This window comes from Microcebus murinus, chromosome 14 (genome assembly GCF_040939455.1).
Source record: "Microcebus murinus isolate Inina chromosome 14, M.murinus_Inina_mat1.0, whole genome shotgun sequence".
NCBI classification, from domain to species: domain Eukaryota; kingdom Metazoa; phylum Chordata; class Mammalia; order Primates; family Cheirogaleidae; genus Microcebus; species Microcebus murinus.
The window spans coordinates 29,808,828-29,834,560 of NC_134117.1; the positions used below are offsets into that span (position 1 = coordinate 29,808,828).

The 25,733-nt window shown below is 42.5% G+C and overlaps 1 protein-coding gene across 2 annotated transcripts in view; it reads left to right on the plus strand.

Annotated features, from left to right (window-relative positions):
• Positions 1-8,971: 8,971 nt before the first annotated feature.
• Positions 8,972-25,733, plus strand: part of ALDH18A1 (aldehyde dehydrogenase 18 family member A1) — a 42,733-nt gene continuing 25,971 nt past the window's right edge. Inside the window, exons 1-4 of one of the 2 annotated variants that reach the window (XM_012766942.3) lie at positions 8,972-9,141; positions 11,967-12,082; positions 22,221-22,435; positions 25,507-25,656. In XM_012766942.3, coding sequence (XP_012622396.1) covers positions 11,995-12,082; positions 22,221-22,435; positions 25,507-25,656 — 453 coding nt within the window. In that variant the 5' untranslated portion in view covers positions 8,972-9,141; positions 11,967-11,994. The remainder of the gene's footprint in view (positions 9,142-11,966; positions 12,083-22,220; positions 22,436-25,506; positions 25,657-25,733) is intronic. The other variant, XM_012766919.2, reaches the window with a different exon arrangement.

The window sequence follows — 25,733 nt, forward strand, 5'->3', positions numbered from 1 at the left end:
ATTTTGTTTCCTGCAATATAGTAAGATAACAGGGAAGGGGAGTCAATTGTTCGTTCTTTTGATAGGTCCCTCTGTTTAACCAGAGGGACCTTTAGAGGGAAAGCCCCTTCTAAGGGCCTGTTGATTCTAAGGGCCTTTAATTCAAAATACTCTTTATACCAAAGAGTCATATTCTGGGGTGAAATTTCCTGAGCTCCTTCACTCATAAAACGTTTAGGTAAAGAAGACAAATTACTTTGCATAAAGCGTGTTTAAACACTTCAACTTTTATAATCCTATCAACCCTTACATTTTTATGTTCTAGTCCCAGGAACTTCTCCACCCAAAGACCATTTTACCCTCTCTTGTGTGAAAGGCTTTGGGTCCCTAGCAGGGGATTGAGCCAAGGCAATCTGGCCCTTTTGCCAATATTTTTCTTGATTAACCTGCCTCAACATTGCCCCAAGCAATTGTTGGTCAGCTTTTTTTTTGTAATCTCTACCTCTAACTTATTGAATTTCTCTAAACTGGGGTATAAATACTGCAAACCTGTTTGGAACCTCTTAATGTTGGGGAACCAGCAGGGACTCCCTATGGTCCATGCAACTTTCCGTAGTGTTGTATTGAGACCTTCATTTTGACCCCATCAGTTTCCATTTTATTCATCCCATTTCTTAGTAACCGTCTAAAGATTTCCACCCCACTGGGATGAGTCCCATGCCTCTCCCCCCTTTTTCTTTCCTCTCAGTTTCACCCATATCAATGTTTTCTTTATTCACCCTATTTCTTATTTATTTATTTTTTTTAATTCTCTTATTTCTTAATAATGGTTTAAAATGTTTCACCTTTCTGGGGTGATCCTTTAGCTCTCCAAGGTACAGAACAGAGACAAGACAAGATCAATCATTCTTCCACCTACCCAGAGACACCTACATAATTGATTCTTTATTCACTCCCTTTTTCTTTCCAAACATTTACCTTATCTTATGTAAAATGTAGATTTCCTGGCCCTAAATAAAGTCTCACAAGAATGTCACCATTGGCTTCACTACTCACCCTCTTCCTCCTTTTTCTTTCTGTGTGTCTTCTCCCCTTAAATACTGAGTTCCCAAATCCCTCTTTGGAGAACACAGGCCACAGATGCTTCTGTGGTTTGTGCTTTTCCTGGGTGCATCCTCAAATTTTGGCTTAATAAACCTCAACTGATTGAGATCTTTGCCTCAGTCACTTATTTGGGGTTGCTGGGGGGAGTTGGGCAGTCCTCCTCCTCAGAGTAAACAGATCTTAGAGTCGTCTTTATCCAGTCCATCAGGCTGGCCATCCTCTCTGGAGTAACTTCCTGTGTGTCTGGATCATATATAGCCATCTGTGATTGTTCCATACTGAGCTGTGGGTCTGGCATCAACCCAAAAATGTTCTTCCACTCTGCAGCATTGAAAACCAAATATACTACTCCTAAATTAGTTACTCTCACAGTCCATTTTAGTAAAGCTTACTCAGGATGATACTAGTCTACAAAAATACACAATTCATTCAGGCTATACCCTCTGGTTTCAATAGTTACTTGCTTTTGCTCTTCCCCCATATTGACTGCCTTCTTGGTAACCATAGGTCTCAGAGGTACTTTAATTTTGCCCTTAGGGGTCGGCTTTGAGGGTAGTAGCTTAAGGTCAAACTCAATGAAATCTGAGCTTGGTGTAGCATCAAGATCTGACCCAGCACTCTCTTTTAACTTCATTTTTTTAGCTGTTACAGATAATCAAGGGATTATACATTTTACTTTTTTCTTATTGTTTGCATTTCCCTATACATGCAGTGAACCGACACCCCAGGAGTTAGAGCCATCTCTAGATTCTACTGGCAACTTTTACCTTTAGTAACTGAGCACAGCACAGCTATAGCTGCAAACCATGGGTGATCATGTGACCACCCGGGAATCAAAGGTTCCTCATCCCCCATTCATCCTTTCTCTTCCTGAACCACATGTTTCCATGAGGCAGGGCCATTCTAGCAATCCCCATTCCTGGTACCAACTGTGAGCAAAAAACTCAAACCATGTTTTTCTTCTGCTCTCACACAACAATAATCAACACAGAAGACTTCTGTGTCAAAATGTGTGGGAGTTTCTCCCTACACACCAAGCAAGTAATCGATTCTGCAGCAGACACCAGCTGGGTATCCTCCAACTCAATTCTGACCTGGAGATAGTGTCGGATCTCACAGGTTGAGGGCTCAGTCTCCAAGACTGCCTCCTTGTTTCCAATAATTGCAAGTCCAGGCGTCCAGAACTTCTGAACTTGACCAGCTTCACGTTGAGGTTCCATGACCCCCCTCTTTGGGTTTGATTAACTTACTACAGTGGCTCACAGAACTTAGGGAAACTTACTTACATTTACTGGTTTATTACAAATGGTATTTTAAAGGATACAAATAAACAGCCAAATGAAGAGATACACAGGGCAAGGTCCGGAAATATTCCAAGCACAGGACATTATGTTCCAGGACATTATGATCCTGTGGAGTTGGGATGCTGCCACACTCTTAGCATGTGGATGAGTTCATGTTCACCTTCTTATAAGCCTCCATGTGTTCTGGAAGCTCTCTACACCCTGTCCTTGATGCGGAAAATGTCGGGCACCGGGACACGGGAGGCTTGCCACCTCCCCATAGTTGCACATCTCTGTGGGCCAGCGCTGTGCATGGCCAATTGAAGGGCTCACTGCTGGGGCCCGCCCCGCAGCCCAGAGAGGCACCCTGGACCCCGCAGTGCTGCTGGGACCCCAGGCCCACATGCCGATGCCTGTTTCCAGCCACGCTGTTTGCATGATCCCAATTGGGTAATTTTTTAATCCCACTGTTTTAGATTGGATGTTAAAGCTTGTTGTTGATTGGATGTTAAAGCTTGTAGTTGATTGGACGCTTTTTGAGCCCTATCAAGGGTATAAAAGCAGGAGCAGAAGGGGCAAGAAGAGAGAAAATCGGAAGACACAGAGAGAGCTGTAACACTAGGTGTGCTGAGCCTGCTGTGGAAGAATAAAGGCTGTCCTCCAACTCTTCATTTGCAGCTAGGTTCTTTCCCCGGTCAAATGAATAAGAGCTGTAATGCTAGCTGTACACGTTGCCACAACATCCTCTTGGGCCTTTTATGGGGACTTCATGGGAGAGGCATGATTGAAGTACGGTTAACTTTGTCAAAATGTGAATGGACAAAAAAGGTATGACCTAAAACTAATAGACTGAATGGGGAAGCCAGCAAGGCCTATGTGTTCAGATTCTTCTTGGCTTCTTTATGCAGCATTCTTTTCTCCAGGGTAGGGGGCAGGACTCTCTATGGAATGAGAGTTTTATGACTCACAATCACATTACAGGCCAGCCTTGGGCAGATGAAAGGAGGGCAGGAGAAAGAGATAGAGATTCTGTTTTCTGAGGTCTGCTTCTGAGACCTACAGCACCCTAACATTATAGCAAAAGACTGTAACAAGAGCCATAGAAGTTATGAGCCAGGAATTGTGGATGAAAACATATATATATATGTATATATATATATATATTAGGTCATTAAATATGAAATGTCTGATTTCTAATCAAAAGTTTAGGGGTGACTCCGCCGCGTGGCCGCGCCATCCAGGGCGGGGGCGCGCGCCGCTGCCGCAGGGCCGGTCCCCGGGGCGGCTGGTGGCGGCGCGGCCTGCGTGCCTCCCAGGCGGATCCGGCGCGGAGTCCCCGAGCACTGTAGGCTGCGGCGAGTAAGCGGAGGCGCGGACGGGTTCAGGCGCGAAACCCCAGCAGGGCGAGCGCCGCGGCGGGCCTGGCCCGAGTCCCGCCTTTGTGATCAAGTGGTGTCTCCTCGGGACGCGCTCGGCGGCCGGACCCCCGGATCGGAAGGCCGCGGGAGCGAACTCGGCGCCAGGAGAACTTCAGCAGATGGGCGACCGGCGCCTGCTTTCGTGCTGAGGATAATCTGAGAGCTGAGGTGACAATGAGGATTCCTGGCTCCTAGCCCAATGCTCTTCCCACTAAATCATATCAAGAAAAATGCTTCAAAAATGGAAAAGGTCCAGAGAAATTATGAGTAGATGAAGAAGATGGAGAGACTTTCATATGACTACAAAAGCAATATTATCTTATCTGGAAAGATGGAGATTGAAAAAGAATATGATGCAGCCATATAAATCATGAAGAGTAAGAATACTAACGAATATAAGGAACGCTTTTAAATTTGAAATAAGTGAAAGGACAAATAAGAGTGAGCAGATAGCTATCTTATAAAACCCAAGAGATGTTATGAACTCAGTATTTTAAAAAAGATTCAGTAAAGGTTTAGGTAAATACTTAAGTGATTTGTTATTAGATGTTAGATGCTTGAGCAATATCCAGAATCTTTTGAAGTTGTCATCATAAGTATACTAATGCCTTACCAGAGTTATTAGATATTTCTAGGTATTTCTGTGGTAGAATTTAAGACTGATCTAACTACTAACCTCATTTATTTCTTAAGCTGTGGGAAGTTAGATTGTTGACATAGTACATGTATTTCTGGAATAGTAGGAAGGAAAGAAGTATGGATGAAAGAAGAAGGCCATTTGATCTTTTAGCTCGGAGTCTCCAATTTTAGACAGTGTTGGATTGTTCTTGTATATTTATAAAAGTAGTAGAAATGAAAATAGTAATAGGGCTTACCAAGTATACATTATGTACCAGACACTGTACTAAATGGTTTTATATCAATGTCTCATTTAATTATCTCCATTTTGTAGATGAAGAATCTAAGACACAGAGATTGAGTGCCCAAAATCATAGTAAGTGGCTAAGCCTGTGTTCAAATTTAAGTCCACCTGACTTCAATGTCATTAATATATATGCTTGATAGTGTCCTAGTTATACTTCATTGGGTAGTGGTTAAGAATATGGGCTCTGTAGTCTTGCCTGAGTTCAAATCCTGCCTCCTCCAGTTACTAGCTTGTATAAGGTACTCATTACCTTCTATGTCTATGAAATAGTACCTAGCTCAAAAGACTTTTAGGATTGAGTTAATTCCATAAAGTGCTTATAACCATGCCAAGATAACTATTTTATTTAAATTTAGATTGGTCTGTCCACTATTTGAAATTCTAAGGTTTTATGATAAGGATAGATATAAAGTAGACTTTGTCTCTGTGCTGACCAAGGTAGGGGAGCCTTACTAAAATTTGGTAAAACTTTGGGATGTAGTATAAAGATCTATGACCCAGGCCAGAGGATTTGCTTCTAGTTGTCTCTGTTACTGCCTAGCTCTGAGATCCTAGGCTCAAAACTTCTGTTTTCATAGAGAAGTTTGTAAGGATCAGACAAAGTAATAAATATGAATGAAATTTGAAAAAAAAAGTTTAGTTTATTATATCTCAAACAAGAGGCAGTACAATTAATCAAAGTATGCATCTAAACTATTGATACAGTTTTGCCATCTTAACGGTAGCTTCTTTATCCCAGCAGTGAAGAAGCCTAGAGTGCGAGTGACGATGAAATCACGAAAGGCATTTTCCACAGCTTGTTGAGAATTGAATATTTTTTCTTGCAAGAAGTGGTTCAAAGCCTGGAAGAAGTGGTAGTCAGTTGGTGCAAAGTCTGGTGAATATGGTGGATAATAGGGAGTTTCCAAGTGCAGCCTCTGTAGTTTGAGCAGTGTTGTTTGTGCGACATGTGGTCAAGCACTGTCTTGGAAGGGATTGGCCTGTTGCTGGTGACCAATCTCAGCTGCTTAATCTCAAGAATCCTCATCATTTTATCCAACTGGTTGAAGTAGACACCTGCTGTAATCCATTGACCAGGTTTCATGAAGCTGTAGTGGATAATACCAGTGCTGGGCCACCAAACAGATACCATTCGCTGTTTTTGATGAATATTCAGTTTGGGATGGTGTTTTGGCACTTCATCTTTATCCAACCATTGTGCCAAATGCTTGTGATTATCAAAAAGAATCCATTTTTTCATCACATATAACAATTTGGTGTAGAAATGGTTTGACTTTATATTGTGACATCAAAGAAAGGCAAGTTTCAAGAAGATTTCTCTTCCAATCCTTGTGTAATTCATGCAGAACCCATCTCTCCAGCTTCTTTACCTTGCTGATTTGTTTAAATGGTCCAATATTGGCCGGATGCAGTGGCTCACGTCTGTAATGCTAGCACTCTGGGAGGCCGAGGCGAGCGGATTGCTCAAGGTCAGGAGTTCGAAACCAGCCTGAGCGAGACACCGTCTCTACTAAAAATAGAAAGAAACTAATTGACCAACTAAATATATATATATATACAAAAAATTAGCCGGGCATGGTGGCACATGCCTGTGGTCCCAGCTACTCGGGAGGCTGAGGCAGCAGGATCGCTTGACCCCAGGAGATTGCTGTGAGCTAGGCTGATGCCACGGCACTCACTCTAGCCTGAGCAACAAAGTGAGACTCTGTCTCAAAAAAAAAAAAAAAAGTCCAATATTGTTGGAGTAGTAACGTCAAACCTTGCTGCTAATTCACGCACGGTTGAGATGGATTTGCTTCCACTACAGCTTTCAGCTCATCATTATCCACCTCGGTCTCTGGTCGCCCACATGGGTCATTTTCAAGATTAACATCACCAGAATGGAACTTTTCAAACCATAGATGTACTGTGCATTCATTAGCCACATCCTTCCCAAACACTTCATTGATATGTCAAGCTGTCTGCAGAGCATTGGTTCCATGACGAAACTCATATTCGAAAATAACGGATTTTTTTTACTTATCCATGGTTTCACAAAAGTTGCTCTAAAAAAAAAAATTTGAAACATAATCACAAGCCAAACCATGTGTTTGAAAGAATGAGGATGTACCTTCACAATCAAAATAAAAGAAGTGTCAAAGTAAACTGTCAGAGATATCAACTATCAAACTTAGTACTTAAGGAAATTGAACATTTCATACTTAATAATATAAAAAATATATAATTTTTACATATATATAAAGGTGAATATATTCACAAGTTGGCAATGATGGGACACTAAAATTAAACCAGTTTCAGCCACATTATGCAACATCACATAGTTCACAAACCAAGCTTATCATCAGAAGCACCAGGAAAGCCTTAACAAAAATATGTGCAATCCCAACACTTTGGGAGCTGAGGCAGGAGGATTGGATTGCTTGAGCTGAGGAGTTTGAGATTACAGTGAACTATGATCAGGCCACTGCACTGCAGTCTAGGGGACAGAGTGAGACTCTGTCTCATACAAAAAAAGGAAAGAAACAGATTCTGGCAGGGCATTTGAGGCCAACCTAGGCAACATAGTGAGACCCTGTCTCTACAAAAAAACTTTAAAAATAGCCAGGCATGGTGGTGAACCTGTAATCCCAGCTACTTAGGAGGCTGAGGTGGGAGGATAGCTTGAGCCCAGGAGTTTGAGGTTGCAGTGAGCTATGATCCTGACACTGCACTCCAGCATGGGTGACAGAGTGAGACCTTGTCTCTTAAAAAATAAATGAATAAATAAAAAAGAAAGGAAAGAGAAGAATCAGAACAGACCTTCTAAAGTGGAGAAGGCCTCGTCCCTTGACTCTGGCTATACCCAAAATTACCTAATTTATGCTAAATACATGATGAGAATCTTTTTGTTTTGGGGGGTTTTTTTGAGACAGTTTCACTCTGTTGCCCAAGCTAGAGTGCCGTGGCATCAGCCTAGCTCATAGCAACCTCAAACTCCTGGGCTCAAGTGATCCTCCTGCCTCAGTCTCCCATGTGCCTGGGACTACAGGCATGCTCCACCAGGTCCAGCTAATTTTTTCTATATATTTTTTAAGTTGTCCATCTAATTTCTTTCTGTTTTTTTAGTAGAGACAGGGTCTTGCTCTTGCTCAGGCTGGTCTCGAACTCCTGAGCTCAAAGGATCTGCCCACCTTGGCCTCCCAGAGTGCTAGGATTACTGGCGTGAGCCACCACACTGGGCACATGATGAGAATCTTAAAAGGAAAGCTGAAGTACCAGATGTAACTTACTTTAGGGCAGTTGTATTTCTTTTGTTTCTTCCATCCTACTTCAAACCCAAAGTGCTCAAAATTTAAAACATTCCATATTCTCATCCCTCACCCCAAAGAACTGCAATGCATCACATTGATTTGTAATTATTTGCTCATATTTCTTTCTCTCCCCTAAGGCTGTGAACTTGACTGTATTTTTTTCCACACCTAGGGAGCCTGGTATATAAAGTAGCTGTCCATTTTGTGCTGCTATAACAGAATACCACAGACTGGGTAATTTATAAAATTATTTTTATATTTATATATAAATTATATATATTTATAAATTTATAAAATGTATTTCTCATAGGTCTGGTGTCTGGGAAGTCCAAGATCAAGCCACCAGCATATGATGAGGGCCTTCTTGCTGCTTCCTCTGTGTTCTCATTTTAAGGGTGGATCTGAATTCAATTTTGGAATAGTTACAATTGTCAGAGATCACATACACAATTTTAAAATGTAATATTCTTACCACCACTTTGCTGAAAGAGAGTTGGTCAGAGACCATTGGGGAAACCTCCCGATGACTAGGGGACAAATCATTCATTGCAGTGCCAAAATGTTCCTATTTAAACAGCCGAAGTTTGCAAATGTGTGTAAATTGATCCAATCTATTTTCAAGGTGTGCCTGGGATAATTGTTAATTTGTGCAAACTGATCTTATTTTTGAAGTGTGCCTGGGATGTAAATGATCAACACTGACAAACACACCTTATGAAATCTACCAGCGAGCTGAGGGTGCCAGCCTTTCTACCTCCCTGGAAGGCGCGCGTGCAGGGCTGCAGGAGGCTCCCCCGGCCCCCATCCCCTCCCTGGACCCAGGCGCTCTCCTGAGAACTCGAGCCCCGCCTCCCTGCGTCCGCCGGGGCCTGGCGGGCAGGCCCGCCACGTGGAGCGCCGGCCGGATTCTCAGAAGGCGCCTACGCCGTCGCCGTGGCGCAGCCGCGCGCCGGCCCCTCGCCCCACGTCAACAGCGGAGGCCCTCTGCCCGGGTTTACTCCCACACCACTGACGTAACGTTATCGTGCTGGACGTGGACGGAAGAAAAGGGAGAGCAAGCGAGCGCCGGAATCAGCGCAGCGCGGAGCGCGGGCCGGCAGTGGGGCCGGGTGGCTGCGGCGGCGGCGGCGGCGGCGAGGCAGGTACTCCGCGAGCGGGCGGGGGACGACGAGCCCGCGCCTCTGCGAGGCGGTTGCGCGCCCGGGCCCGGCGGCAGGGGCGTGAGCGCCGGGCCGCGGGTCGCCGGGGAGGCTGCGGAGGCGCGGCCCGAGCAGGTGCTGGGGCGCGGGGTCTGGCCCGCGGGTGGGTGTGGGCGCCGGCCGAGAGATGGCGGTGGCTCTGGGCAGGCCGGGCCGCGCTGCAAGGCCCCGGCGCGGTCCCATATGCTGGGGCGTGGAGGCCCGGGGTTTACGGATGGCCTCGGGCCCCCGACCTTCCTGGCCGCCTTGGGTGCACCCACATGAGGAAGAGGGCCCCGCGGAGGCTGGAAGACTCTGCGGGGCCCCTTCTAGGTCCGAAAGCCCGGAACCAGCGGCCAGCGCACCTGCACTGCTGGAGGTGGAATGCGGCGGTTTGTAACTGGCCACACAGACTCTCAGGGGTCTGTGTCTTCAGTTCCCCGCGGCCACCCGGACATTCGTGACCCTCTCCGAAAAGCCAGGCTGCCTTTTGCAGTATGGCATGCTGTGTGTGGTCCTGCCTTCCTGTCACCTCAGGGCGCACCCAGCTTCCCACACCCACCCACCTCCTCGCTTCCCCCACCATTATCCTCTGCCCTCTGAGACGGTGAGATTTATCTCTGGATCTTTGTGTTCACCTGGTGAGCCATATGCCGAGCATGTTTCTGGGTGAAGTTTGTTGGGACTGAAGTTCAGTTCTCTGTCCAAATCAGTGAGATAAGAGCTTTCTGTTTAGCCTGTGTAAAGTGGTACTTGAGAAATGTCCCGAGTCAAAACATGGAAACTTTTATCAACCAGTGACATTGAGTCTAGACAGACAGACACACACACACAGACGCACACACAGGCATCCTTTGCTCTTTGGGATGAGCTATCTGCTTTTTCAGGCTGTAATAAACGCTGGCATGGTGAACCATCCATTGCAATGAGAGTGGACAAACTCCGGAGGCCAGTCAGAGATGATGTGGTACAGGGGAGGCCAGGAGGCATAGTTTCTACATGTCTTCAACCTCTAACTTAGTGACCATAAACACTCAGAGCACTCAGTTACTCTTAGCTAGTGAAGAGGTTACCAGTCAATAAATATATATGTGCTTATATCCATAAGTGAATATTTATTGAATTCTTTGTTCCTGTAATGGGCCCTGAAGGAAATTTTTTGAAAAAGGTTATAAGACATTATTAGTGCCTAAAAGACAGAAGGAGGAAAACTGACATTACTGACCATCTTTTGTACCCAAGCACTTTCTATACATTATCTCATTTAATTCTCCTGGTAATCTCATGAGGTCCTTAGTGTTATTATCCCTGATTTACAAATGAGGAAACTGAGGCTTAGATTAAGTAACTCTCTAAAAGGCACACAGCTAGCAAGTGCAGAGCTCAAACTTAACTCTCTCCAACTCCAAAGTCCAGGTACCTTATCATCAGTAGGAGGTTTGTAATCCAGATGGAAAAAGCAGGAGAATCATATGAACCTGTTAAAAGCTAACCTGTAGGATTATGTCAGCCTTAAAAGACTAGAGTTTCTGGGGAAGGTTTCATGAAGGAGGTGGAACTAGAATTTAGCGTCACTATTTGATTTCACCCTTTGGCTCTTCCATTCACATGTAAATAATTATTTAGCAGCCATTATTGAAGGAATTTATATAAGCAGCAAACATAGACTGTGTGCTAAAATACTTCAGTGTTATGTAAACTGAAGTCAACAAACACATCACTAACAATTTATATTGCCTACTAGATGCCATATGTTTTATAGCAAATGTATCCTACCAGTCTTTTCTCTCACCCATTTCTGTGCCTTTGTGCAGTATAAATTATAGAGCAGCAATACATGCCATTCCTTATTTTTCTTCACTCTGGGGCTCACCGCTAGTCTTTTGAGGCACATTAAAGAGGGCTGGTATATATTCACCAATCCACAAAGCAAAAAGTTAAAAGGAAGCCCACAAGCAAAGAAGATAAAGTATTCTTACATTGTGGAAACAGCAATGTCTGTGAAGCATAATAAGAGCTGCAATAATGAATGACTTGTTCTCTGTGTACATATAGGACAGAGTCACCTATTTTTTGTGTGAGAAAAAACGGTTCTTTTCTTTGTCTAAAGCCTCAAGTTTGACCCAAGGTGGGGAAATGCCCATAACTCCATGTTCTCAACTCTGAGATTTCTAGCCATGTACTCATCCTCTACAGGATGTGCCCCTGGTCATCTAAAATTTAGCCTGTTACGGGCATTGCTACTTCCTTCCAGGCATGCAAGAGTTGCTTTATTACTATGAGCAGCAAAGAAGGACATAACAGCAGCCTCTGGCCTTTCCTCTCTCTCCTCATGCCTGGCAAGGATCAAGCTGACATTTCAAATATGTGGATTTCAGGGTTCTATTGAGAGGTGATAGCAGGAGGGCGGAGATGGTTGCTTTAGGATGTTGGATCTGTTATTAATCTCTTGGAGGCCCCCTAATGATATAGGAATTGTATGAAGATTGAGTATCACTACATAAACATTGTACCTTAAAGAGTTTTTTGTCACTCAAAATATTCATAACCCTTAATTGCTGTTCGCTTACATAAAAACTAAGGCGGTTTTAGTAAGAAAGGGCTGGGGTTAAAGCCTAGAAAGGAGGCATTTGTTCTTTCTCTCTTTTCTGTAATACAGAGGTGAGAATTTCCCTAATAGGAGTTCAGAGTAGGAAGGTCAAATTTTTACTCTGAAAGTAAGGGGAAGTAGAGGAAAATGAATTGTCCAGTATTTTTATTATTCATTTTTTGAAAAATGTATTTTGCAGATATTTTGATCAGTGACCACATCTCAGCATGTTGAGTCAAGTTTACCACTGTGGGTTCCAGCCCTTCAAACAACGTCTTCTGCCCTGGGTCAAGTGCACGGCTGTCTCCAGATCGCGTATGTACCATAGGAAACTTATAAGTATGTGGGAAGTTGGGTAGTCAAACTGTGTTTCAAACAAGATTGTAAACAAGGAAAAAAAATGTAATTTGGCAAAATTGGAGAATAGCAAGGAGGCAGCCTGCTGGTGAAATATTGTAAGTGTTTGTATTTGTTAATAAAGTAGTCCCTGTATTCATTTCCCCCAATTTTTACAGGCTACTTTACTTTTCTTCATTGCTTTTCTTGTAATTAAATTTTTAATTTTGAGAAAGTTATAGAGTCACTTGAAGTTGTAAGAAATAATACAAACAGGTCCCTTATTATGCCCTTTACCCAACTTCACTCTCAACCAGGATGTTGACACTGATACAGTCAAGATACAGAACATTTCAATTACCACAGGATCCTTCATATTTATCTTTTATAGACAGTCCCTTCTTCCTTATCCATAATCCCTGGCCACCATTAATCTGTTCTATATTTTTGTAATTTTGCCAATTCAAGAATGCTATATAGGCTGGACACAGAGGCTCACGGCTATAATCCTAGCACTTTGGGAGGCTGAGGCAGGAGGATTACCTGAGGCCAGGAGTTGGAGACCAGCCTGAGTAAGAGCGAGACCCCATCTCTACAAAAAATAGAAAAATTAGCAAAGCATGGTGGTGCATGCCTGTAGTCCCAACTACCTGGTAGGCTGAGGCAGGAGGAACACTTGAGCCTAGGCATTTGAGCATACTGTGAGCTATGATACCACTGCACTGTAGCCCAGGCAACAGAGCCAGAACCTGTCTCAAAAGAAAAAAAAAAAAAGAATACTAAATTAAAAAAAAAAAAGAATATGGAATGATATAATATGTGACCTTTCAGGATTTTTTTTTAACTCAGCATAATTCTCTTTAAATTATTTAAGTTACTATGAGTATCATTAGGTTCCTTCTTTTATTATTGAGTAGTATTCAATGGTATCAGTGTACCACAGTTAGTGTAACTGTTCACCCATGGAAGAACATCTGGGTTGTTTCCATTTTTTGGCTATTATGAATAAGGCTACTGTGAATATTTGTGTACAGGAGGATTCTGTGTCAACATAGTTTTCATATCTCTGAGGTAATTGCCCAAAAGTCCACTTGTTGAATCAGACAGTAGTTGTATGTTTAGTTTATGAGACACTGCCAAAGTGTTTTTGCAAAGTGACTACCATTTAACATTCCCACCATCATTGTATCAGTGATCCACTTTCTCCGCATCTTTTTTTTTAATGAAGTATATTTCTTTTTTTCTTTTTATTTATTTATTTATTTTTGAGACAAGGTCTTGTGCTGTTGCCTAGGCTGGAGTACAGTGGCATGATCACAGCTCACTGCAGCCTCGAACTCCTGGATTTAAGCAACCCACTTACCTCAGCCTTCCAAGTGGCTAGGACTATAGGAGTTTGCTTCCATGCCTGGCTAATTTTTTTTATTTTTGTTTTTTGTAGAGATGGGGTTTCACTATGTTGCCCAAGCTGGTCTCTGCATCTTCTCTAGCATTCGATGTTGTCACTCTTTTTTATTTTAGTCATTCTGATAGGTACATAAGTGGTACCACATTGTGGCTTTAACTTGTTTTTCCCTAATGGCTAATCATGTTGAACATCTTTTCATGTGCTTATTTACTATCTGTATGTCCTCTTCAGTGAAGTGTCTATTCATGTCTTTAGCTCATTTTCAATTGGAAAGTTTTTTTACTATTGAATTTTGAGAATTCTTTATATCTTCCTGTCTTAATCTGTTTGTGTTGCTATAAAGCAATACCTGAAGCTGGGTAACTTATAAAGAAAAGAGGCTTATTGACCTCATGACTCCACAGACTGTACAAGAAGCATAGTGTCAGCACCTGCTTTTGGCAAGGGATTCAGGCTGCTTCTATTCACGGAGGAAGGGGAACGGGAAGCCATGTGTGCAGATCACACAGCAAGAGAGGAAGCAGAGAGAGAGGATGAAGTGCCAGGCTCTTTTTAATAACCAGTTCTGGTGGGAACTAAGAGAATTTCTTCCCTCTTTCAAGAATGGCAGCAAGCCATTCATGAGGGATCTGCCCACATGTTCCAAACACCTCCCACCAAGCCCCACCATCAGTATTAGGGATCAAATTTTAATATTAGTTACTTGGTGGGGCCAAATGAATCACATCCAAACCGTAGTACTCCCAGGTATATACATAACACAACCACAGTCCTTTGTTGGATTTGTGGTTTGCTCATTTTTTCTCCTAGTTTGGTTAATTTGTCATTTCATTCTTGTAACAGGGTCTTTCATGGAGGAAATTTTTTTTTATTAAGTCTATCAGTTTTTCTTTTTATGGATTTTACTTTTGGAATCAAGTCCAAATCAACTCTTTGTATAGCCCTAGATCTGATGATTTTCTCCTATATTTTTTCCTGAAAGTTTGATAGCTTTACATTTTACATTTTAAGTCTGTGATCCATTTTGAGTTGATTTTTATATAACGTGTGAGATTTAGGTCAAGGTTCATTTTTTTGTCTGTGGATATCCAGTTGTTCAGCATCAGTTGTTGAAAGGCTGTTTATGATGTTTTTAGTTTGCTTTCTCCTTGATACTACCACATTCTTATCAGTAGTCCATCTCCAAGCTTCACTGCAAGATAACTTGGTTACCAACTAAGCAAGCTTATCATTGCCCAGAAAAATATCTATTTCCCACTCATGTAAAGAAGAGTGTAAGGTTTAACCCTTTGCACTCGCTTGCTTTTTTTCTTATTATCCACTCGACATTATCCACACTCAACATCCGAGTGCAAAGGGTTAAAGTATAAGGTTTCAGAATCTATAGCTAGGCTTTCTGAGTTTGAAAATTAGCTCTGCTGCTTACTAGGTAACTTAGTAACTGAAAGCAACAACTATCTATTTAGGTCATAACTCTATGGGTTGGCATTTTGGACCAGGCTCAGCTACACAGTAGTTGAATGTCTATATTAGCTCTCTCGGATTGACTTGGGGCTGATTGTTGGGAGCCAGCAGGTCTCTGCTGGGATGGCAGATCATTTCTGCTCCATGTAGTCTCTCATCCTCCAGCCTGGCTTCTTCACATGATGCTTGCAGGGTTCCCAAGACAGCAAGCATGGAAGCTGCAAGTCCTCTTGAGACGTAAGCTCAGAATTTATACAGTATTCCTTCTGCTACCGTGTTTCCCTGAAAATAAGACAGGGTCTTATATTTATTTTTCCTCAAAAAGGCACCCTAGGGCTTATTTTCAGAGGATGTGTTACTTTTTTTAAGTATGGTACAACAATCTACATTTATTCAAATATAGTTAAGGCATCTTCTGGAACATCATCATAACTCTCCAAACCCCAAATTCCATCCTGAATTTCTTACGACTCTATTTCCTTTAGAACCATTGGCCCCAATCGCTCATGTCGAGCAATAGAGCTCTAATTAAATGAGCAGGGCTGGCTTATTTATCAGAGATCCAGTGAGCACTGGGTCCAGTCTGCACAGTGGAGCAGAAATGATCTCTCTGGGCTCAGTAGGAGACTGCTTGCTGAAGCTTTTCCCCTATCCCCTGGTGTTTGTGGGGGGATGAGAGAGGCCCACAGTGCTGGGTAAATTGGCAGCCACAGCTTTTCTTTTTCTCCCTAGAGACACACAATGCCCGCTCCTCACTTCACTGAGGAGACTTTCCCCTCAAAGCCTCAGTTTGCAGCACGCACAGGATGGCTGGGACCTGACAGGGGGAGCCGACCTTGTTGGCGGGGCTGCCCGCACCTTTCTGCACCTTTCCGGTTACCTCTGGGATAGTAGCTGTCACAATGGGGCAGATGAGAGGGGCTGCTCATCTTCTTTACCGCTCCTCCACAAAATGCATAGGTTGTGCAGATATGCTGCATAGCCACGCCCATCACTAGGTCTTATTTTTGGGGTAGGGCTTGTATTGTGCAAATGCTCAGAAATCCTGCTAGGACTTATTTTATGGGTAGGTCTTATTTTTGGGGAAACACGGTACATTGTTTTGATCAATGGGTCAGTCCAGATTTAAGGAGTTGGGAAAATAAACTCTACCTGTTGATGGAAGAAGTTGCAAAGTATTGTGGCCGTTTTTGTAATCTGGTAATGTTGGTAAGTTACTCAGTTTGTCTGGGCCTCTGTTTTCTTATTTATAAAATGGGGATAATAATAATAACCAACTCATAATAATACCTGACTCATGAGGCTTGACTCATGAAGCTTAACTCATGACAATTCAGTAAAATGATAATAATGATGATGATGATAGGTCTGAGTGTGGAAAAACTTTTCCTCTGCTCTCACTATACGACAGCAAGCAACACAGAGGACTCTGATCAAATGTGGTAGGATTTCTCGCCCCATACACCAAGGAAGCAATCAGTTCTGCGCAGATACCAGCGAGGTGTGCTCCAGTTCAATTTTGGTGCTGTCTAGCTGGAGATAGCATCACATCCCACAGGGTGAGAGCTCAGTCCCCAAGGCTGCCTCCTCCACCAGTCACAAGTCCAGGCTTCCAGAACTTCTGGCTGACCAGCTTCAAGTTGGGGTTCCCATGACCCCTTCTTTAGGTTTGATTAATTTGCTAGAGTGGCTCACAGAACTCAGGGAAACACGTTTACCATTTTATTATAAAGGATATTATAACACAGAGGATTCAGATGAAGAGATACACAGGGCAGTGTATGGGGGAAGGCACAGAGTTTCCATACCCTCCCAGGGCATGCCACCCTCCAGGAACCTTCATGTGTTCAATTATCCAGAAGCTCTCCTAACCCTGTCCTCTTGGGCCTTTTATGGAGACTTCATTGGTTAGGCATGATTGAAACATGGACAACCATGTCTAAATGTGATTAGACACAAAGGGTGTGACCTAATACTAATTGAATGGAAAACCCAGCAAGGCCTGTCTGTTCAGATTCTTCTTGGCCTCTGTGCAGCATTCCTTTCTCCAAGGTATGGGGCAGGACCCCTTTTAAAATGGGGTCTTATGGCCCACAATCAGATTAGAGTCCTGCCTTGGGTATGTGAAAAGAGGGCTGGAGGAGGTCAGAGAGAGATTCCCTTTTCTGAGGCTTGCTTCTGAGACCAAAAGTGCCCTGACATTATAACAAAGGACTGTAACAAGGGCTGTAGGATTTATAAGCAGGAACTGTGGATAAAAACATACGTATGTGTTATATATGTGTGTGTGTGTGTGTATATATATATATATATATATCTCATAATATCACAGTAGGTAAGACTTTTTTATGATACTAGTTAATATTTATTGAGTACTTATTTTGTGCCTGTCCCTATTCATGCATTAACATGTTTCATCCCCCATAACAACCTGGTGAGATAGGTAAGGTAACAGCATGTAAGTGGAGGATTGAGATTGCAACTCAAGCAGTCTGGCTGCAGAGCCTATACTTGTCCTTGTTATAACTTCTACCTCTATGTAAAGTGTGTGAACACTTAGCACAGCTCCTGGCATATAATTAGCGTTCACATCAATATTTTTACTGTTGATATTATTATTTATTCTCATTAGCCTCATTCATAAAAGGAGGTATTTTCTAATTGTGTCCATAGATTTTGGGATTTTTGTATTCAGATTTTTGTGGAGTCTGGAGCTCTGTGTTCACTGACCTTGATGAGCAGAAGAGCAGAAAAAAAAAAATAAGGAAGGCAAAATAAGCAAAAGTGTATGGAGACCAACAGAGAAGGAAATGGAAGGCCAGGAAGAGAGAAAGAAATCATGCCAGGGTCCCCTTGTGTTCAGGTCTGGAACACAACCTCATTGACTGCTGAGCATAAGGACTCTGATGCTGAAGAGGTCAAAGGTTCTCTTCCCTAGGAGTATAATGCATGGCACTTTTGAGGAATATGGACAGCCCTCCTCTCACCCCCCACCATACATGTACACACGTACACCTGACTGTCCTTTATACCTACTAGGAGAAGACAGATTTTCTTTGGAACTAAGAGCCTAAAGGTCCTTAGAAGATGGGGAAGGATTATTCGTATAGAAGCCTTGGATTTTCTTAAGTAACCAAGACCTTCTGAGTCCTCAGTAGGGACCCTAAAAAGTATAATATACTGTAGAACATAAATGCCCCAAGAAAGGTAAGGTCAATACAAGAGGATAAAAGGCATTGTTCAATAGGAAACCCCCAAAGCCCTAGGTCCCATAAAGCTCTTCTTGGTTGTAGAACCTACTGGACTCCACACCTGCTTGGAACCTTGTTGATAGTTGTGACCTCTTCTTGAAACTTATCAGCCCTATCTGCTGTGACCTCGTTGCCTGCAGCCAGAATGACCCTTGACTGCCTGTACCTGAGCCATGCTACCCACCCTCCTGTGCTGATACACACTGTGGGCCAGAAGTCTTCGTCATGCTAGCCTGGCCTGAAACCAATTCAGATTGGTTTCTGCCATTTGGTTACCTGGATTGACATACATGCCACTACTTGTCCCTGAGGATCCCTGTCAGGCTGCTCCACTTATGCTCACCACCCTTCCAGGACAGGACAGCCCCAGCAATGTACAAGAGAGAAAAATGGATAGCAGGCTAGTCCTGACAACTGCCAAAGAGATGCATGATACTTGGTATAGCTCTGAGCTCTGCAAACAGCCACTGATGATCCCAGAACCAAACCCAAGGGGATTAAGTCTGTCCCTCCACCACCCTTCTGTCAGGTTAGTGAGGCCAAACCATATGCATACAACTTTTTTTTTTTGACATAGGGTCTCACTCTGTTGCCCAGGCTTGAGTGCAGTGGTGTCGTCATAGCTCACTGCAACTTCAAACTCATAGGCTCAAGTGATCCTCCCCTTTAGCCTACCAAGTAGCATGTCACCACATCCAGCTAATTTTTCTATTTTTGGTAGAGGCAGAGGTCTTGCTTTTGCTCAGGCTGGTCTCAAGCTCCTGACCTCAAGTGATCCCCTCCCCTCAGCCTCCCAGAGTGCTAGGGTTACTGGTGTGAGCCACTGTGCCCAGCCAACCTGTGCAACTTTTAAACTTTGACTTAGGTATATGTATTGCTTATGGTAATATTCCTGAAGACTGAGCCAGGGTACCTAATTTAACCTAGTGAACCAAAAACAAACTGGAGACTCCCTCACTAGGAAGAGACAGTCCATCTGTGGATCCGGCAAGGGTGCCAAAGCCCCAGTTCTATCCCAGATGATGTCTTAGCAGCTTTGTGCCAGGAACTAGACTGCATGCCTATTGTGAAAAAAGACCAAATTATCTTTTTCATAATTCCACAAACCTGAAACCTAGTCACTTAAAAAAATGGTTATTTAAGGGAGAGAAGAAAGGACTCTTTACTACTTCATTAAAAATATTCTAAGATTTGTGTGTCATTAAAAACATTCTAAGGGCCAGGCGCGGTGGTTCACACCTATAATCCTAGCACTCTGGGAGGCCGAGGTGGGTGAATTGTTTTAGCTCAGGAGTTTGAAACCAGCCTGAGCAAGAGAGACCTTGTCTCTACTAAAAATAGAAAGAAATTAGCTGGACAACTAAAAATATATAGAAAAAATTAGCCAGGCATGGTGGTGCATGCCTGTAATCCCCCCTACTCGGGAGGCTGAGGCAGCGAGATTGCTTGAGCCCAGGAGTGTGAGATTGCTGTGAGTGAGGCTGATGCCACAACACTCTAGCCCAGGCAACAGAGTGAGACTCTGTCTCAAAAAAAAAAAAAAAAGTTCTAAGATTTGTGTATGAAGGAGGCAGGGAGAGAGGAGAACACAGTGATCTTCCAGTCCTTGAGAATAAGCTTCTGTCTGCTTTACCCACCATTGTTACAGCATAGAGAATAAGGATAGTAGCTACACTGTAGTTAAGGAAGGAGTTAGTGGCAAGGAGACAGAGTCAGATGGTCTAGAATAAATTTTGAAAGGAAGGTAATAATGATTGATTCAAGTAAATATCTCAAGTAAATAAAGATAAATATAGAGCAATGGTCTGAACGGTGGCTTGGAATGATTATTTAGTAATTCATTCAAATATATATTATAGCTGCCTATAATGACATGTAGAAAACTCTTTGCCAGGAATAACCTAAAGTTTAGTCCTGCTGAGAACGTGTGTTACCCACCTTGTCTTGCTTCTTGCTATCAGAAAGTCCCACTAAACAAAGGTAAGACCCTTACTCATGGACAGCATTTCTTCTGTGGCTTAGGCCCCACCCTGCCTATCTGCCTGTGCACTTATTCTCCTTCTATGTCAGTTACAAGTAGATACATGTAACAGGAGCCTCAAAGTAATAAATGGTTCAAACAGTGTAGAAATGTATCTCTTTCTCCTTCTGAAGGAAATCTGGTAATCAGGGCTTCGAGAGTAGCACTGTAAAATCAGCAGAGATCCCCGCTCCTTATTGCTTCACAGTTGCTGGTGTGTCGTCTTGTAATCCATAATGGATGTTTGAACTCCAGCCTTGATACCTATTTTCCAGGCGGCAGGATGGATGAAGGGAAGAAGAAAGCACTTCTCTTTTTATAAGGAAGTTCCTAGAAATCCCACATAATGTTTTCACATGTGTCTCATTAGTAAGAACTTACTCACGTGGCCACATCTTGCTGAGCAAGAAAGGCTGGGAAATGTAGTCGTTTGATTGGTAGCAGTGCACCCACCTAAAACTCAGGGATCTAATTTGTGCTATAAAGGGCAAATGAATAGTTGGTGAGCAGCCAGCAGGTGGGCCATGAGAAATGGGAACAGGGTTCCAGGCCTGACATTCAGCTTTTATTGAATGAAATTCTTCTACTTTTGGCTTTATGCAGGTATCTTTTCAGCTTTTTAAAATCAACATTTTTTTTTCCTCTTTAGAAATCTTGTACAGTGTTGCAAGAAAAAGAATCAGAAAAGGATTACTTAGGGGCAGATAGATGTCCAAGGACTAGAAAGAAAGTATCTGACTCCAACATTACTTTTCCTTCAGGCAGCCTGTCGGGTTTTTGGTTTTTTTTTATCATTGTTACAGGCATCTAGACTCACGCTGCCATGTCAGAGAGAAAAATTGTGGGTGGATTAGTTAATGACTTTTTTTTGAGACAGAGCCTCAGGCTAGAGTGAGTGCCGTGGCATCAGCCTAGCTCACAGCAACCTCAAACTTCTGGGCTCAAGCAATCCTGCTGCCTCAGCCTCCGGAGTAGCTGGGACTACAGGCATGTGCCACCATGCCTGGCTAATTTTATATATATATATATTTTTTTTTTCAGTTGGTCAGTTAATTTCTTTCTATTTTTAGTAGAGTTGGGGTCTCGCTCTTGCTCAGGCTGGTTTCGAACTCCTGACCTTGAGCAATCCTCGGCCTCCCAGAGTGCTAGGATTACAGGTGTCAGCCACCTCACCCAGCCTAGTTAATGACTTTTTATTATACATACCAATTACTGTTCTCTTTAATGTCTTTGCTAATCAGACTCTCCCTCTTTTTGTGTTGGTGTGGTTTCTTTAGAAACACACATACTTTTCTGATTATGAAAGCAATGCATTTTTACCACATAAATTTGGAAAACACAGGAAAAAATAAAGAAGAAAATTAAAAATCACCCATAATCCCAAGAGATAATTATTAATATTTTGATTTATTTTATTCATCTTTTCCTCCTACCCCAAGCCCCTGTTGGTCATCTTTCTTCTATGCATTTAGACATGTGTATGAAACTAACATATCATGAGCATTTTTCTGTCATTAAAAATTCTAAAAATGTTAATTAATCTTTCTCCCATTATTTTAACGTTTACTGTGCTTCTGATTTTCCTTGTCATAAACAACACAATGAAGAGCTTTCTGATAAATCTCTTTGTCCCCATCTCTGATTTATTTCTGAACATTAAATTGCTATATCAAAAGATGTGAACGTCTTTTAAGGCTTTTGATAAATGTTGCCACCATCCTTTCAGGAGAAATTACTTAATTTATACTCTTTACCAACAGTATTTGCATATGTCTGTGACCTGTGTACTGAGTGCAGACTCCATACTAGAGTTTACTAGGACAAGAACGTGCTCGATAGAGCTGTGCTGGTTAATAATCATAAAGCTATTTTTTGGTGAGTAAACTGGTTAATACCGTGCATGCATGGTTTTATTGACAAAGTATATTGTGTATTTCTTTTTTTCTTGGGTTCAACTTTGATTGGTGGATGCAGATTGTGTCCAGACTTCAGCCATCAGACATGTTCGTTCTTGGAGCAACATCCCCTTTATCACTGTACCCCTCAGTCGTGCGCATGGCAAATCCTTTGCCCACCGCAGTGAGCTGAAACATGCCAAGAGAATCGTGGTGAAACTCGGAAGTGCCGTAGTGACCCGAGGGGACGAATGCGGCTTGGCACTGGGGCGCCTGGCATCTATTGTTGAGCAGGTAATTGCCAAGATGGAAAATTCTGCTGTACTGAAATTCGGTTTTTTAAGTTGTTAGTCCAGGCTTTTCAACTTGTAAAAATAATCTTGATTCAAGTGTAATAGATTTAACCCAATCTGAAAACTGTCTTCCTCAACGTAAATGTCAGTGGAAGACAGCATTCCAGGGCAAGAGAAGGGAGGGGTGTCAGGGAGTAGAGTTGATTTCATGCAGTTCTTCCCTCAGCCTTCGAATGATAAGGAGCTGTCTGCATCTGGGATTCTTAGTCCTGGCTGCACATTAGAATCATCTGAGGGGCCTGGGGATAACAGGGCTTCACAGCAGCCATTTAATAAATATCTCTGAAATGGGGGCATCTGTGTTTATAAAATTTCTTAGGTAACTAATATTTGTCAGGGTTGAGTACCCAGATGAATGCGTGTAAATACCGAGCTTTTTATTTTTTTTCTGTTTTGCTGGTTTGAGTCAAAACCCAGACATCCAGACATCCCAGAGATAAAGCTAGAGCTCTTCCATTCCAGCTGTGACTCAACCCTCTCCTTCATAATCATATTTTTAATTTTTAAAAAACAACTTTCCTAAGGAATTGGTATTGCGAAACTCCTAATGTGAAACTTGATGGAATTTTCTGCTTATATTTTCTGTTACTAAGCAGTTATCAAACCTGCCTCCCAGATTGAGTCCATCAGATCAATTCAGTTTAGCAAATATTTATTAAGGGGCTATATTGTGAGGGATATAACAGAGCTCTAACTGTTGTCTCTGCCTTTGTGGAGCCAGACCAGGACCCGCCCCCCCATAAATAGGTGATTATTCAGGGCAGTAAATACCCAAATGAATGGGCCTAATTGATGGTGAGTGATGGGTCCAGAGATGGGAAAGTCAGATGAGAATGTGGTTGTTCTTGGGGCTTCCTAGGAGAGCTGGACGTCAGCCTGGGTCTTGACTACTGGTGGGATTTGCACCAACAACGGAGGGGAAAAGTTCCATGCTGCTAAGTGCATGGTATGATCAGTGCCTTGAGTTGTGAAGCCTGCTGGTTCTGGGGAAGGAACAGACTCTAGGAGAGGATTAGAGATAGAGGACAGACAGGAATGAGTATGGCACAGAGGGGAGGTGAACTTGAAAGTAGTGGTAATCTCATCAGGAAGATTGGAAAATAAAGTCGATTATTCCATTGGGCATGGCTCTGAAGCCAAGTAGTTGAGTGGGGTTCAGTCTCAAAAGCAGATTGAAGATTTTGAGCAAAGGAGAAACTTGGTAAGGAGAACCTGGTAAAGGTTTTTTTAGGTTACCGGTTCCCCTTCTGGGGCCACCTGTGGACCTAATGGAAGGACTCTCTGGATCAGGGTGGTGCCTGATACACAGTCAACTGTCCTGGCCAAGATATCTGATTGGGTTAAGTGGACTCAGGAGCCAACTCAAAGTGGCTTCCACTGGCCAAAGTTGAGATGATCTATCAACAAAGGTTTGCAATGCAGTGAAATATATTTAAATCCATGAGTTCCTAATGACACTTACAAAAACCTCACTGTTCATCTTTGGAGGGTACAGGAGAACATATTCATTATTTTAAAAGTGGATTGGTAAAGGTAAAAGGACAGACATTTGTCCTGCTTTTCATAGACAAACTGTACCTCAAGGTAACCAAATAGTTGATGAAGGAAAGTTACCTTTTATGGAAGTATTCTAGCCTATAAATGGAGGAGGAATGATTGAATTAGAATATCAACATTTTGTAGCCCCTAATGGGATGATGGATCTTGGCAATGATCAACACCTGCTAACATCACAAAAAGAAAGACAAACAGGCATTGTATATCCCCTTGGTAGATATGTACACCACAATCTATAAGGAATTCTAAAAAAAAAAAATCAAGCACCCATACCTAACAGCAGTTTGCAGGGAACACAGAGCTCAGTATTAAACAATACCACAGAGACACAGTCAGGAAAGTGTAGTCTGGAAAACCCTAAAGAATGAACAACTCAGCTTAATAAAAAAATTACAGTAGGGAAAAGATGATGGAGGAGGAACTTATAGATTGAAAGAGACTTAAGAGACATTTTAATTAATTGCAATTTATGAGATTAATTTGCATCTTTATTTGAGCAAGCTAAAAGTGTTAGGGAAATGTGAACACTGGCTATTTGATATTAAGAATTTCATTCAAATGTTTTAGATGACAATGCTTTATAGATGTATGCATACATATTTCCTGTCTTTGAACAATTACTACTGAAATAGTTACAGATGAAATAATGTCTGGGGCCTGGGATTTGTATTAAAACAATGGTGAAGGTATAGAAGGGTTATTGGAGAGTGAGAAACTGGCCATAAGAGATAGTTGTTGAAACTGTGAGGTACATGGTGATTTATAACACTTTTCTCACCATTTTGGTTAAGTATGAAATTTTCTATGATAATAGAATTATTGTTTTAAATCATGATTTTTCACAGCTGTCTGTGAATTTCTCAACCACGTAATAAGGTCTAAGCATCATAAGGAATGGACAGGTTAGGAATATTGATTCTATTGCTTCTTGATTGTTGTTGTTTTTTTTTTTTTTAATGTGGATCTGTTCAAGGTGACTACAGTGGGTTCTGGACAGACAGAGGAAAACAAGGTCAACATCTGCCCCTGGTTTAAGCAGAGATGACCCATAGGGATCGGACATGCCCCAAAACAGCCAAATCTCCCCACGTCAAGCCTTTAGAACCTGATAAACCATCTGCTAAGTCTACATTGTAATTCCTACCCCCAGACTTCTGTTCCAGGCTTTATTTCCTGGAGCAATTAGGCCTTCCACATTACAGACTCCCTGAAGATATCAAGTCCAAATATAGATGTGATACCTGGCTACATACCATAATCCCCTTCTTAAAAACATCTGATTTCTATCTGCCTCCTACTAAACAGAAATTTGAGGCAGCCTACAGGAGTTTGTGTTTTTACCAAACATCCTGGGTGGTTCTTGCAGGGCCAACCCAGTGCTGGTCCATAAACTCTTGTGAAGAGAGAAAGAGACAGTACAGTGATTGGTGGTGCCTTTTCCTTCCTCAATGCCAGGTATCAGTGCTGCAGAATCAGGGCCGAGAGATGATGCTGGTGACTAGTGGAGCTGTGGCCTTTGGCAAGCAACGCTTGCGCCATGAGATCCTTCTGTCTCAGAGTGTACGGCAGGCCCTACACTCAGGGCAGAACCAGCTGAAAGAGATGGTAAGTGCTGCTTCCCTACACCTTGTAACAGGTCCTCAAGTCTTCTTCCCTCATTCCCACCTACACTTTGATTGGTA